The sequence below is a fragment of the Acomys minous genome, assembly GCF_964271855.1.
Source record: "Acomys minous genome assembly, chromosome: 1".
In the NCBI taxonomy this organism is placed as follows: Eukaryota; Metazoa; Chordata; class Mammalia; order Rodentia; family Muridae; genus Acomys; species Acomys minous.
Window position 1 is genome coordinate 176,950,238 of NC_140483.1, and position 15,016 is coordinate 176,965,253.

The following is a 15,016-nucleotide window of genomic DNA, read 5'->3' on the forward strand; positions in this document are numbered from 1 at the left end:
GAATAAATTAATAAAATTAAAATTTAAAAAGAGTGTTGGCAAGATGGCTGAGCAGGTAAAGGTGCTTGCTGCCAAACTTGATGAACTGAGTCCCATCACCCCTGGAATCCATATTGTGTGAGATAGGTAACTCTTACAAGTTGCCCTCTGATCTACACACACACACACACACACACACACACACACACACACACACACACATACACACACACACATATGGGAAAAAAGCAAGCCAACACCACCTATCCACTGGAACGTCACAGCCTCTTGCTGAAGCACAGAGCTAGTCCAGTGAGGTGACTTCTGGGTTTCTGCCCTAATTCATCCCTTTGGTCAGATGGATGTCTTGGAGCACCATACAACTAACACAGCTTTGTAGAGCAGCTCTGATAAGAAGAAGGGAATATAAAAAAGAAACTTTCTAATAGACTTTTAAAAACTCAGGCCACAACTCATTTAAAAGGTTGAAGAGAATGTTTTTAATGAATGGAAAATACAAATGATGTAAAGGTAAAAACAAAATGTTTTATGTATTTAGACTTTATTTTTATATGTAAATATGTACATATCCATGCATGCGCAAGTGCACACACACACACACACACACACACACACACACACACACACACACACACAGACTAGCACAATGGGCTTCTATACATATACTTCTATATGTTTTAGGGATGAGGATATATCTCAGTGGTAGAGCACTTGCCTAGCATGTGAAAGTCCCCGAGTTTAATTCCCAGGACCTCAAAAGCAAACAAACTTAAAAAAAAAATTAAACATAAATCACAGTAAAAAAATATTTGAAGGGGCTGACTTAATACAGTCTAATATGAAGAGTGGTTCTAAGTTGGAGGTGTGATGCATCTTTGTTCCTAATTGTCCCGAGAAGCACTAAGATCTAAGAATCAGGATGTTGGAGTCAGGCACACACACGTTTAAATCTAAACCTAAAGCCATCTCTACCTCCAGATCCCTTGATCCCTGGATATCTACTTCAGAGCATCGAGATGGGTGAGCACCCGAGAGGAAGAGCTGGCTAGTTTTCAGATCCTCTCTGCCCTTGACTCTGGGAAGGCCAGCAGGGCTCAGCAGCCTCAGCAGCACCGGGAGGCAGCTGCAGCTGCCACCAAGGATAGTCACTGCCAGAAGCTGCACGTGCCAACGAGGAGGCCTAGTGTCCTGCAGTAAACTTTAAATGACTTTCCTCCATGCACACTGTTGCCCAGCTGTCCAGAAGAGCTATCTCCCAAGGCATGCTTAAGTTAAATTACAGCTTAATTAAGTTGATTAAGACATTCAAGTGAAACATCATATGTAAAGCAGTTAATGAGAATAGGTGATGTGAGTATGGTTAGTATCCTGTCCTCTGTTCGTGGAAATATATGAGATTGCTAGTTGGCTTGGTTAGGATATTCAATGGAGCATTAGACATTATAAATACAGAAACAATAAGCTAAAACACTGATATAAAAGTCATCTCAAACATGCTAGATATTCTTAATATATCAAACCATCCAAGCCACAGTTCCATTTCCCCACAATGAAACTGGTATCTTAACTGGTAGAAAATTCCCCAAGGTCATATGGCCAGGGAACACACGCCGGGTTTGGAATCTCAGTCTCAAGGCTTCCTCTTCAGAATAATTCAACAAAAGCAAAAAAGGAAGAAAAAAAAAAAAAAAAAAACCTCCCCGATGGTATTTAGGTATGGAAATGGGAAAGATGAGAAAGCTAAAGTTAGGCTTCTCAGCATATATTTGTAAGAGATCTTCACGTTAGTCATCAGGATGAACTTTAAAACTGACACAGAAGACATAGGAAACTGGCAATCCACACAAGCAAAACTTAATTTGTCATAGCATATGTTTCAAAGCAGAACCTCCCAATTAATCAGAGAAATGCAAATGAAAACTAATCAAAATTCTAGATTTCACCTGTGGAACTGGAAAACACTGAAACTTTTAATATTCAACACCGAAGGATGTAGCAATGTGGTAGAAACTTTAAAAAGGTCAAAACCTTTGGTGTTGAGTTTCTTCTTGCATAGAGACTCATTTGTAATCTGTTGCATTCCTTTCTACAGATGTAGTGAAATACTACAATAAATAATACAAGATGATAAAACTAAACAGTTCCTAACATATTACAGGAAGAGGACACACACTTAACAGGCTAAGGATTTTTAACACCATGTTAAATCATCTATAGTCAATGTAATTTTTAAATTATTTATGTTTCATGTCCTTTCAGTTTGTATAGAGATGTAGGCATACACAGACACAAGTCTGTGCACGTGCAAATGACTGTGACCGAAAGTTACACTTGGATGGTACCAAGTAGAGAAGCGACTTCAGATTTTCCACTTATTACATACATACTCTAAATTTTAACAAACCCACAGGGTGTAATGTATTTATGGTAATATGTTGGATGAAGTATTCAGAAAATCCCTTCTCAATATATTAACCCCCCCCATACTAGATAGCCTCCCCAAGCAAACATAACTCCTCAAACACAAGACAATAAGAACAAATATTGAAGCATGGTATATAAATTCTAGAACAGTATGTAGAAAAACTACCTTAGAAAAAAACACTCCCCCTGCCCCCGCAAAAAAAAAAAAAAAAGCAAGAAAAAAACTATGACAGGAAACAGCAAGATCAGACAATAAAAAGTCTAAGGGCATGACAGAAAAGAGTCCAGGCAACCACGCTGAGCCTCCAGTCCAAAGAAAATGACTGTCAACCTACAAAAAAAATGTAGCTGCATTCTGTATATGACAGACTTATTCAAAATGAAAGAAGGTGGGATATCAAAGAATGGAAAAATTATACCGGCTAAATGTCTCCAGGAAAGTTTTTAACTCAACAAGACCATTCTTCTTTTTCAAAAGAGATTCTCCCTTCTTTCTCTCTTTCCCGCTCTCTCTGTCTCTGTCTCTGTCTCTGTCTCTGTCTCTGTCTCTGTCTCTGTCTCTGTCTCTCTCTCTCTCTCTCTCTCTCTCTCTCTCTCTGTGTGTGTGTGTGTGTGTGTGTGTGTGTGTAAGTACATGTGTATAGATGACAGAAGCCAGAAGAAGGTGACAGCAAACTTCCTCTATCACTGGTTCTCTGTTCCCCTTGAGATTTTCTTCTTGATTCCAGGGTTTGCATTTTCTCCACCAAGTTGCAAGTCAGCAAACCCCAGCAGCCTTCCTGCCCCTGCCCTGCTGCGTGTCTGCGGCAAGGCAGCCCCACTCCCCACCATTCCCCTTTTCTGCCTCCTCCTTTCCTGTCCTCTCCTGCTCCCTTTTTGATAGAATCAGACAGAGAGCTGCATTTTAAACTTTCACCAAAAACTGGAGTGTAGAGGTGGACAGATGGCTCAAAAGTTAAAAAGCTCATGCTGGGTAGGGCCACAGAGTTCAGATCCAGCACCCAAACAACAAGCCAGTTACCAGCACACACCTTTAACCCCAGCTCCCAACAGGGCAGGCAAAGGCAATATAGATTCAATGTAACATAAGTCTCCTTGACCTTGGGGGTCTCCCAAAAGGTCTCACTCATTGTAAATCACACTCTGGTTAATAGAAGAAAATAAAATAAGAACAAGGACAGCATGTTATAGCCCTAGCTAAGTGAGTACATAATGCTCTTAAGATCCTAGTTGACTAAAGATTTACAACCCCTACATTTTCTTTCCATTAAAAAAGATGATCAGTTTTCACATCTATTTAGAAAAATACCTTGCCTAGCTTGGGGGTGTACACCTATAATCCCAGCATCACGGCAGCTCAACAAGATTGAGGTTGCCAGTTCAGCCTGGGCAACACAATGACACCAGGAAGACAGAAAGAAACAGAGGGAAGGAGGGAGAGAAGATGTAAAACTCTCTTATTACGTAAGAATGATTTTTGTCTCCTGTGAAGTCTGTACATCAGCTTTATTCATTTATACACTAGGTCTAGAAGGACTTGCATTTTCTAGCACATTCTGAATCTCAAGCAAGCTTTGGGCTACACAGGAGTGTTTATAAAACCATTTATGATTTATTGAAAGGAATACTTATCATGTGAGGAATGTTTATGGTGTTTTAATTCTGAGTTCCCTCAAAACCATACTAACAGCTTCAATGGCAAAAACTGCCAGGAGCACTCAGGTTGAGCAAAGCAAGCTGCGCCCTGATTACTAGAGTCCAGCTCACCACTCGGCTACTTCCAGAATCTTTATTTGGATCCCTCCCCCGCCCCTCCCTGTGTGATTAGAACTCAGCTGACTTTGCTGTCAGATTACTGTGCCAAGTCAAAGAAGTTAAATACCATGGACAGCTGCTTTCTGGGCCAGTGAGAGCCTAGCACAGTGACACATCAAAAGCAGATCTCAGCAGCCAATCCAGGCACTCCCCACAGTGCCTGCATGTCCTGAAGAGAGACACCTCTACGCCCTGTAGCATTCATATTTCTAACTAAAGGAGTTGGAGAAGAGGGTCCCAATCATTATAACTAAATATGCCTTAAACAGAAGCTGTCCTAGTACTGATATTTCTGAGCCTCTTCTAAACAGCCTCCTTATTTCAGCAAAATTCTGGGCAATAAAGTTTCAGGACGAAAGAAAAAAAAGCTATCCTGTTTCAGTGAAGTTTATGATAACGCACAAACCATAGTTACTCGCTTTACATCAGCTAGGCTTTTGACTGTTATAATATGGCAAATCCATGCCCTCTCCTCCAGGAGCCATAGCAACCTGTTTAGTCCAATGAGCCACCTAAACTCTTCAAGGGATGTTTTTATAAATCAAAGCTGAAATCACTTATTCTGATTCGCTTTTCATTTAAGAATGCAACAGTAAAAGAAGGGACCAGCACATACTGACCAGGCTACATCTGTCAAGGACTAAGCTAGATGCTTAGCCTATATGTGTTTTTAACACTTCTCTCAACCTTTAGAGAAACAATGTTATTATTTTCATTTTCAAAATTAAGAAGCTGAATCTCAGAGAGTTCCAATAACTTCTCTGAAGCCACTAGGCTTGTTACACAGATGTATTTAGAACCCTTTCCTAATGCTCACAGGAGTCAGGAGATGACTCGCGGTATTTGTGGGATAGGTTTCATGGGAGAGGAGACAGACTGCCTTGGTCTAAGAGGTTAAAGGGGAGGAATGGAACAGAAAGCTGGGGTAGGTGAGCTGCGAGCAGGGTAAAGGAGGGAGTACAGAGAGGGATAAGTAATGCTAAAAAAAAACTTTAAAAAATAAACAACACACAGAAACTCACTGCAGTAGAAGCTTCCTATTATAATTATAATACACATACAATAAGAGATAAAATGAAGCTACCTATAGCAGGCAGTAATGCCTCCTCTAGACACCACAGGCTGTAGAATAAAAAGCCCACCACCAGAGAAAAGAGTTACTTCTTCTGCAGTTGAAAGCCAGAGAGGTTCCACAGACACACTGCCCCGCCCCCAGACATTACAAGCTACTTCCCATGGTCTCAGCTATCCCCCATAGCTTTGACCATAAGACCCTGTTTCTGAAGACACAGACACTTGAGTCACAGAACATGGTGAAATCCAGCTTGTACTGATTTGGAAGGTTTCCCTCTAGTAGCTGGTTTTGTCATGCCACCAGTTATACTCAGCTGGGAGCCCTGTAAGCTGCAATAATGACATATGCACTGACATCACAATGCTGTGTGTGAACATCATGGGAGTAACCAACCATTTTTCCCATCTTGAACTTGATTTACCCTCCACAAGATGAAACTTGTACCTGGCACCATCATCCAGCCAAGAGCCTCTGGCTAGACAAATGAAAGGCCCCAGAAGAGAAGTTCACTACTGTTATTTTGCTGAATGGACAGAACCAGCCCCTAATGACTTATTAGTACACTTACAGATCAGTGTATCTCCCAGGCCTCATCTGAGAAGCTCCAATTTGCGGTACACAGTAATTAACATAGACCCCGGCAACTGGCCAAGGTGCAGAAAGTAAGAGACTAAAGAACGCTTGGCCCTAAAGCCAACATTTACACTGTATCCCTTTCTCCAAAGGCTCAGGAGTCATTGGGAAGAGACGACCGAAAGATTGTGTAAGAGCCTGAGGTAGTGAGTGACTACAAGAAAACATGTCTTCTCAACACAGAAAGGCACCTGCACATGTGAATTCACGGCTGTTGTAACAGCATGTTCAAGACCTGTGCAAACTCAAGCCAGACCCAATCCCAGCATAAAGGGGAGGCGTGCAGCCATGGGGCCATTGACAACTGCTAGCTGCTGCAGAGAAGGGAGGAAAGGTGTTTTTTCCCCTTAAGGTAAGTTAATTACTATTTAGTGGAAGACCACACAACCAGGGATATTTGGGTAGCACAAATTGGTCTTTAAGGAGTAACACAAAGTTGGGTAAATAATGAAGAAGGGGTAGAACTGAGAAAAGTTAAGGGTAAATATGGTCAAAATACATTGTATGAAACTCTTAAAGAACTAATTAAGAAAAAAAAAACCTTTTCCAGTCAGGGCCTCCGTATCATGTCATTACACTTTGCAACTTAAAAAAAAAAAGGGTAGTGGTTATTGCCAAAGAAAATTTAAAAACAAACAAAAACAAACCCTGCAGCAACACTCTAAGAAAAGAAAGCCCAATGTCTCCAAGTCCACAGTCTATCACTTCCTGGTATAGATCATCCATCATGGACGCAAATTAAGATTTCCAACATGCTTATTGAAGTAAGTCATTTGAAAGTCATTCCATTGTGTTGATCCCAAAAGACTTGATTCTGTAGCAAGAACATTTGGTGATCTGTGTGAGGTTACATAAAATGTGTTCTCTTCACTTTCTCAAATTCTCTTGCCCCATAATTACAAAAACAACTCAACAAAGTGAGTTTGCATGAAAACATGCTATCATCTGCTTTCTAGATGCCTATACAGGGAACTCCTTCCTACAGAGATGATGGCGGGCTACACTCAGATGACAACAGAGCACTGGTTCCTGTAGGAGAAAGGTGCTATTCGGTTCCAAATGAGCTCAGTACACCAGAAAGCAAGTGGCTATCCTGGAATCAGCTCTCCTAAGACATCTGTGCTCAGAGCTGGAAAGCAAGTTCTAGAAGATTCTGAAATCAGGAATGTAATGAGGGCTGCAATCACTTCATCGCTTCTGCAGTGAAACCGACAAGGTGCAGTTTCCTGAAGGTTCTTATGAACCATCTCACTTGAAAATGTATGATTGTGCTCAAATGAGACACAGTTCTGTCAAGAAAAAAAACCCATCTACTTCAATTAGTTATCAAATGCTAAAAGATGATATTGAATAGAGTAAATAAAAACTGTGTAGTGTGAAAGGACAATAAGAGAATAAACATGGGGAAACATTTACAATTATAACCACTGGTTTTATGATAAAACCAGGTATACTCAGAATTTCTACATTAAAAAGAACACAGAATTAAAAATAAAATTGCGGATAAGAAAAAGGGACGCTGAATGGCTGACTATAAATGATCAGAAAAGCGAAACGACAATCATCTAATTAAGCAGGTAAAAACTCTGCCAGGTCTCCTTTGCTGAATAGATTATAATTAACTGAATGAACGCTGTAGCCTGCATTTAAAAAGTTATTTCCCACATCTATGAAACCAGCTGCACTCTTACCCCCACTAAAATCAGAATACAAATTCTGTGACTTCCAACATTTTCAAATGTAGCCAACACAATTTTAAGCCAACTATGTGTCTAAGTAATGAAAGTCCATTGTAGTATGAAAAACAAACAGCAAACAACAGCAACAAAACCCCCCAAATCAGAGTTCCTCAAAAGGATTTTTTTTAAAAAGTGTTAATGTACCTGGATTATTTCTAAGGTGTCATAACACTTCCTTGCTTCTCAAAAATATGGTTTTTCTTGGGAACAGTCCAGTACTATGATTGAAATAAACCACAAACTATTAAGCAAATCACTCAAAGAGGCTTGAGGGGAGGCCGAGGGACATCCTTTTTGTTATGAAAACACAGCACAGAGCATGAAGAATGTCCCTGTCAAATGCCATGACGGGCATATCATCAGCTGTCACAAGTGAACACATGCTTGCTATCTATTGTGTTAACAGCTTTAGAAACTACAGTTTTCAATGAGCACACACTGAAATAAATATTAGAAGAATTATACAGGACAAACATGTCTTGGGCCAGAGAGCAGTCTCGACGGGTAAAGGCGCTTGTTAAAAACCTGGTCATCAGAGTTTGATTCCCTTAACCCTATGCAGATGGAAGAAGAGATGAACTCCACAAAGCTGTCCTCTGACTGACACATATGGTGTGGCACATGCACCCCTCACACACACACTGTGCACACATGCATGATAAAAAATGATTCCAACATTTCTTCCTTGTATGACTTTATGTATATCCTATCACCTGTTTATGTAGATATTACCAGTGATCTTTTTCCCCACTCCTCTTCTACTCTGTGGCTACTACAAAAATGATGATCATTAGACTATAAAGGAAATATGAACATTTAACTAAAATAATATCATTTTTCTTCTCTTTGTGATCAAATCTCCTACTTCTACTTATACATCTGCTTTTTAACCGTGTGAGAATTTTCCCATACACAAACATGAAAAGTTTCTGTATATACTAGGGTTTTCTGTTTAAAATCACATTTAAAGATGATTTTTTATAGTTAAGATATAAATCAGAAGGCTGCATAATTATGAAACTCCATAAAAATTCATTGGTGCTGTTCATCTATTGTTTTTCTTTCACATTTATATTTTTAGGTCAATTTCTTTTAAATTCTTTCCAAGTCTGCCTAATTAAGCAACATTACCTCAAATTCTCCTGTGAAAGTGCACTGAGTCATGTTTATCATGGTGTGCAGAAGGGTTGCTGCACTACCAAGGCAGGAGGCCTGGCTAGCCAGGGACTCTCTCTATTTTTCCCATTCTCCAGGTGGCAGAGTTGGCCAGGGACTCTCTCTATTTTTCCTATTCTCTGTAAGTCACTTTCAATGTGAGATGCACTGGTTTAATCCCCAGCGCCATGAAATGAAACTGACTTATAGAGAACAGAAATACCTCCAGCCACTGTGATGAAAGCCATACCACTATTAAGCCCAGGCGGCTGCTGGAGGGCACAGCTCTGATAAAACCAACTTTCTCCCCTAAACATCTTTAAAGAGATTCTTCTTGTTCACTGTCACTTGCTAAGAATATGCTCATAAAAATCAAATTGCTCACAAAATCACTGGCTTCATTTTCCTAGAAGGAAGCCAATGCTGAGTGTGTCCTGGGATGCTTATGCAACCTATATTTACATTGTTCCTTTTAACTCTAAAGTAGCTTGGAAACTTGGAAGACATGTAGAAGAGTGTCCCCCAAATTACATTTTCTAATGCCATTTTCATTGGCTCTCACAAAACTTCAGAATGCAATCTGTTACCCACTATAGCCCAAAGACCATCATAGTTATTTTTAAAAAAAGCTGCTGATTGCCAAAACATCTGCACTCAGAACTATGGCCAGGAAAAAAACGTTAAGAAAAAGACTACATCCACTGACCTTTGCTTGGGCTTCTGGTACTGTCACCTTGACAACTTTATTGCGATTTATCATTTGCTTCACCCATCTTTCTACTTGGACGTTGAACTTCATGAAAACCACGTAGGCAAAATAAGCTGTCAAAAGGAGCAGGCTTTCCCACCACATGATAACGTTATCCAGGAAAAATATGATCAACATGATCAAGTCAACGATGTAGAAGGACACGTCCCGAAAGAGCGGCCACCACGTCAGGTTTAAGATCTCTCTAGAAAACAGAGCACACATGCCAATAACAAAGAGGATATTGAACACTGCGGAACCTACAATGGTGCCTATGCCAACATTGCTGTGCGCAATGAAAACCCCTATAAGAGACGTGAAAAGCTCTGGGGCTGACCCGCCTGCGGCCATGAAGGTGGCCCCGGCCACGTCATCAGAGATGCCCAGTTTTTCAGTGATGACAGTCAAAGAAGGAACAAAGAACTCATCACAGACGATGGCTAAGGCTATGAACATGTAGATCATCCCGATGACATGGAGAATGATGGCCCCTTTCCTTCGCTCCTCCAGGGAAAAGATGTCTTTTGGGTAGTCTCCCTGGGCATGCTCAGTACTGTTCTCAGCTTGGTCTTCTTCTCTAGAAGCAGGTGGCTGCGGAGTGGAATCGAGAACCTTGTCGTTAAAGTCTAAGAGAGTTCTTTGGCGATGACCCTGTGCTACCCTAGGGCCATTCATGTCACTGGCTTCTCCCCTGTGGCTCTGAGAGTCTGTGTCAGTAAAGGCACTGATTGAAAATGGGACAGTGCTCACAGCTACCAGGCCCATGACAAGGCCAATGACTCGAATTAGCTTCAGTTTTTTCCTGGCATTGTAATGTCTCCTGCAGCCAGATGGTGACTCATGGGAACACCATTTCTCCAGGAGCCTGACTGTGGTGCTTTGGTGTACATCCATCCTGGCTCTTCTGGCGGATATGGTGGTCTTCACACTTCAGACTCGGCCAGATGGTTCTGTCATACTGCTCTTTGCTTCCCAGTTAATGATGCTCGTGGTGGCACTTTTATGGTTCAGGGTTCTTACTCTTCACAGGAAAATTTCACCACCTGAGCTCAAATAAAAAAACAAAGGTAAGTAAGTCACGAAATCTTACTATAAGACTAACTTTGCGGATATGATTGCCCTATAGCCTTTGTCCATGGGTAAGTTACTTAACTCCTCTGTGCCTCAGCTTCCTTATTTTATTTTCTAACGATTTCTTTTCATTTTAATTATGTGTGTCTGCTCCTGAGCATGTGCACATGTGAGTGCAAGTGTCCCTGGGGTCCAGAAGAGGCCCTAGGATCTCCTAGAGGAATTGGCAGTTGTGATCGGTCCCACATGGGTGCTGGGAACCAAGCTCTGGTCCTTCTCATGAGCAGTATGTGCTCTAACTTCTAAGCCGCCTCTCTAGCCTTGGGTTTCCTTATTTTAAAACTGGGAATGGGCCAGGTGGTGGTGGTGCACACCTTTAATCCCAGCACTTGGGAGGTAGAGGCAGGTGGATCTCTGTGAGTTTGAGGCCAGCCTGGTCTACAAAGTGAGTCCAGGACAGTGAGGGCTACACAGAGAAACCCTGTCTCGATAAACAACAAAAACAAACACAAAACTGGCAACAGAGCTAGAGTGAAGGACTTACTTAGCATGTGTGGAACCCTGGGTTTGATTTCCAGCTGCACGCGCACACACACACACACACACACACACACACACGGGGGGGGGCATGAAGGGAGAGGGGAGGGAGATGTCCTTGTCAACCAGAATTGCTTTTAGTGGGGAGCGGGGTATGGGCAGAGTGCTGAGGATCACATCCACAGCCTCAGACATTCCAGAGAATAACTGTCACTGAGCTACATCCTCACAAATTGCTTTAAGATGAATTAAAACATAAGCAGCACTTCGAAGAGGTGGTATCTAGAATCGACTCATAATCACATATGTATAAAACCAAGTAAATATTTCAACAAAGCTGGTGTTAGGTTCAGATAGCTGAGATGTGTGTACGTATAAAAATTTCATAGATGAAAGTCAATTTATCCATTTGAAGTCATGCAGCATCTTCCAGTGCTAAAATGGTCCCACTTCCTTCAGAACCAAGTTCTTGACAACTGACCATTACCCATTATGTTTCCTTGAAGAACAATTATGTAATTCAGAACATTTTTCTGATTGAACTATCATTTGGAAAGGGGTGGGCTGGGGAGGAGGTAAGACTGCTTCCCTGCTCACATAATAATCCCAGGAAGCTATTTTTCATGAAAGTGTCTCATATCAGATACAGAAAACCTGCTCTTTAAATATTTAAGTTAAAAAAAAAATCCTGGCGACACAATCAAGCTGTTCCCTTAATGCATCTAAACACTGTTTTTAGCAGGCACTTTAGAACAACAACAGCCAACAGCCAAAACCATTTACTCTTATTTTCAATAGCTCAAATAAAGCTCTGCGCAGTGGCATGACCAGGATGCTATTTCGAGAGACCAAGTGTGTATTTCGTAAACAACATGCAAGTTGCAGCAACACCTCCGTCCATAAAATCCTCCCTCAGTAGCCCCAACACCTATCCTTTACGCCAGATATGCAAAGCAGAGTTTTGATTCGCTATTCCACAGAAGAGGTGGGTAGAGAAAGTAGCCCCCACACGACTGCCCCTACAGTCAAGATTCCCTTTCTAAACAAGCCTCTAAATTTCCTGGTTTTGTTTTCATTTTAGGAGCATTCGCCGAGATCACCTCAGGTGTAAAATAAACTAATTAAGCAGAGGCCATTTACACACTGGAATTAGCTGGAGCAGGGCAAGACTACCATCAAAACAGGCGGTTGCAACTGCTCCTCAGATAACCCTAGCCCATCAGATGCCTGGCTGCCTGCAGATGTCTATGCTTAGCACCCATGATTAAGCGGCTCACAGTGCGCTAGGGATTGTCACAGAGCAGGGTCAGGGCTAGCTAGCCTGGGTTGCACTCCCAGGGCTCAAGATCAGCTCCAGGGCGATCTCTGAAAATCCACTGCTCTGCTCTCTGGGATGTGCCCCCAGCTGCGCCCCAACTTTCCCTGGCATGATCTTAAACTTTTTCCATGGAGGGTCAATAAGAAAATAAAACGAAAGGGTAGCCACCCCACCTGCAAGCCGGGAGCTGCGATGCCTTTGGAGGTGGTGCTTGCTCCGCTTCTCCCGGGATAGCTGGTGTGTGTCTGGGAAAGGAGTGCGCCTTTGCGCATCCCCCTCCTAAGTCGGGCTCTTGCCGGCGCCCTCACTCCAAGCCAAACCCGGGTGGGTCATGCAGGGTCTGGCAACCCGCGCCCCCGAGCGGAGAGAGTTGGCTAACTCAGAGCTGGGCCTGGGGCGCCACATTCACCACGGGGCCACCTGTGAGCCTGCGGCGCAGCTGCGCGATGCGCGCGACCTGCCCGGGGACCCGCAGCTAGGCGGCCGCAGAGCCGGAGACCCGGAGAAACCGACATCCGCACTTACCCGCACCGCTGAGCAAGGCTCAGAACGCCGGGTCGCTCGGGCCGCGCCTCCGCCTGGCCTCCGCCTCTTGTGGCCAGGGCTGGGGCTCGCGCTGGCCGTCGCCTTCGCCAGTGGGAGCTAGGCTCGCGAGGACACTGAACAGCCGCGGGCGGTGTTGAGCCGGGCTGGCGGGCGACACTGGGCCCCTCCCTCTCGGGCCGCGCGGGAGTAGCCGCAGCTCCGCGCCCTCCCGCCTTGCGCGCCTCCAGCGCGGGCCACGCCCGCTGTCTCCGCCTGCCAGATTTCTCCGCAGTGGGGACCGGGTCAGGGTGTGCAGGCAGGCAAGGGCACAAAGGAGAAATCGTACAGGTCCGTGCCGCACCCAGTTCCAGAAGCCCGAAAGTGCTGTCAAGTTTGGGGTCACCTATAGTGGCCACCTCCTCTCTGGTTATCTGCAGGGATATCGGTCTCTCTTTAATGTGCAAATGTGGGAAAGATGGTCTTTACTAGGGTACAGGCCTTGGGGTGCAGTTCTCAGCCCTGGGGCAGGAATTGAAGCCTCTAAGGTTTGCAAGGATGACACGCTGAAGGGTTTTCAGTCTGGCAGGGTAACCCTTTATATTATCTATGTGATGACAGTACCCAAGACACTAGGGCACTTTGGTGTCCCTGAGAGGGAGATGTTTTGCCTCTGGAATGCCAACCCAGTGCTTCTTACAGCTTTGTTTGCAAAGATGCCCTTAACCAGGAGAAACTGAGTCCAGCTTGCTGGAGATCAAGCCAAGAGTCAGGGCCAATGAGTACAAGGTGGGACCAAACTAGTTGTTGAGGGAAATATTTTTTAACTTGATGGGTGAGGAGACCCAAGCCTGGGAAACCTTAGAGGTTTTCTGTGCATTTGGGGCCCTTTGTTGCACTCTATCTTTTTGGCTCTGCAGCCCATCAGAGGTTTACTTAGACCTCTGAGGTGGTCTTGCCAAGTCAAGGAAGCCCCAAGAACCCAGAGCCCTTCATTTCTTTTTCAACAGAGCAAGACGTTACTGAGAAGTTAAAATTTTTATTTTGAAAGCGATGGGCTGAACTTAAAACAAAACAAAACAAACAAACAAACAAAAAAAACCAACCCTTTACTTTTTGTTCTGGGGAATTTCAAACACACAAAGTCTTTATGGGGCCAACATTGCCTTGAAAAATGATTGTCTCAAGAAAGACTCCAGAAATGACCCGGTTAGGCCCACATTGATCATGATGAGTCAACCTGAACATCAGGAGATGATGATTCCAGTTGCTTCAGGTCATCCACACAAGTTCATAATGTTTCCAAAAACAGCCCAACAGATTGTGCGTGGCGGAGAGGGAATCAATTCATTTGGCAAAAACACTTTAGAAAGGAGAGACCTATCGTACGTTTATTCCACCTTTCTGTACAAATGGAACCTGAGGGCACCCCAAGTCAGCCTCTGCTTCCCTTGGTCTTTGCCCTTATTGGCTGAGAAATCCCCATCTTCCTCAGGAAGCACATGCTAAGGACAGGGAAGTAGGAATAGCCCACACGGGGTTCTGCTTAAGAGAGAGAAAGTCAAAACAAGACAACAACAACGAAGCTGGGCGTGGCGGACATAGCCTGTAATTCCTGGCTTGTATCGCAGTTTCCTCTGGCATTCAAACATTCATCTTAGCTGGAAATTTAAAGCATAGGATATAAAAAAGGGAGGCAAAAAAAAAAAAAAAAACCCAAAAAACAAAAAACCCCAGGATATATAGGATGTTTTCAGAAAAATGAAACAACTAGGTGTTCTGAGGGGAAGTGAAATACTCCTTCTTGCAAGGGAACAGTTAAAGAAAGGCCTTAAGACAAAAAGGAAACAACTGAAAATAGCTTCAGGAAATCCCTGAAACTGATCGGACCCACTAGTACCCACCAACCCCCCCCCCCCCCCCAGAGCATATAAGCAGTAAAGCTGGCTGAGAGCCACTCTCAGACCCACTGTGGGAAG

At 43.3% G+C, this 15,016-nt stretch overlaps 1 protein-coding gene and 1 long non-coding RNA gene across 4 annotated transcripts in view; one reads left to right on the top strand and one right to left on the bottom strand.

The window, feature by feature from the left end:
* The window catches only part of SLC24A2 (solute carrier family 24 member 2), a 231,753-nt gene extending 218,510 nt beyond the window's left edge, over positions 1–13,243 (bottom strand). For 2 of the 3 annotated variants that reach the window (XM_084794702.1, XM_084794700.1), the window contains exons 1-2: positions 13,041–13,243; positions 9,548–10,632 (exon numbers count right to left, since the gene is read on the bottom strand). In XM_084794702.1, coding sequence (XP_084650828.1) covers positions 9,548–10,483 — 936 coding nt within the window. In that variant the 5' untranslated portion in view covers positions 10,484–10,632; positions 13,041–13,243. Of the gene's footprint in view, positions 1–9,547; positions 10,633–12,688; positions 12,966–13,040 lie in introns of those variants that run through there. The other variant, XM_084794701.1, reaches the window with a different exon arrangement.
* Positions 5,603–12,644, top strand: LOC311604686. The gene is made up of 3 exons (XR_014781613.1): positions 5,603–6,299; positions 11,996–12,182; positions 12,279–12,644. It is a non-coding gene; the product is annotated as an uncharacterized lncRNA (long non-coding RNA).
* Positions 13,244–15,016: the final 1,773 nt, after the last annotated feature.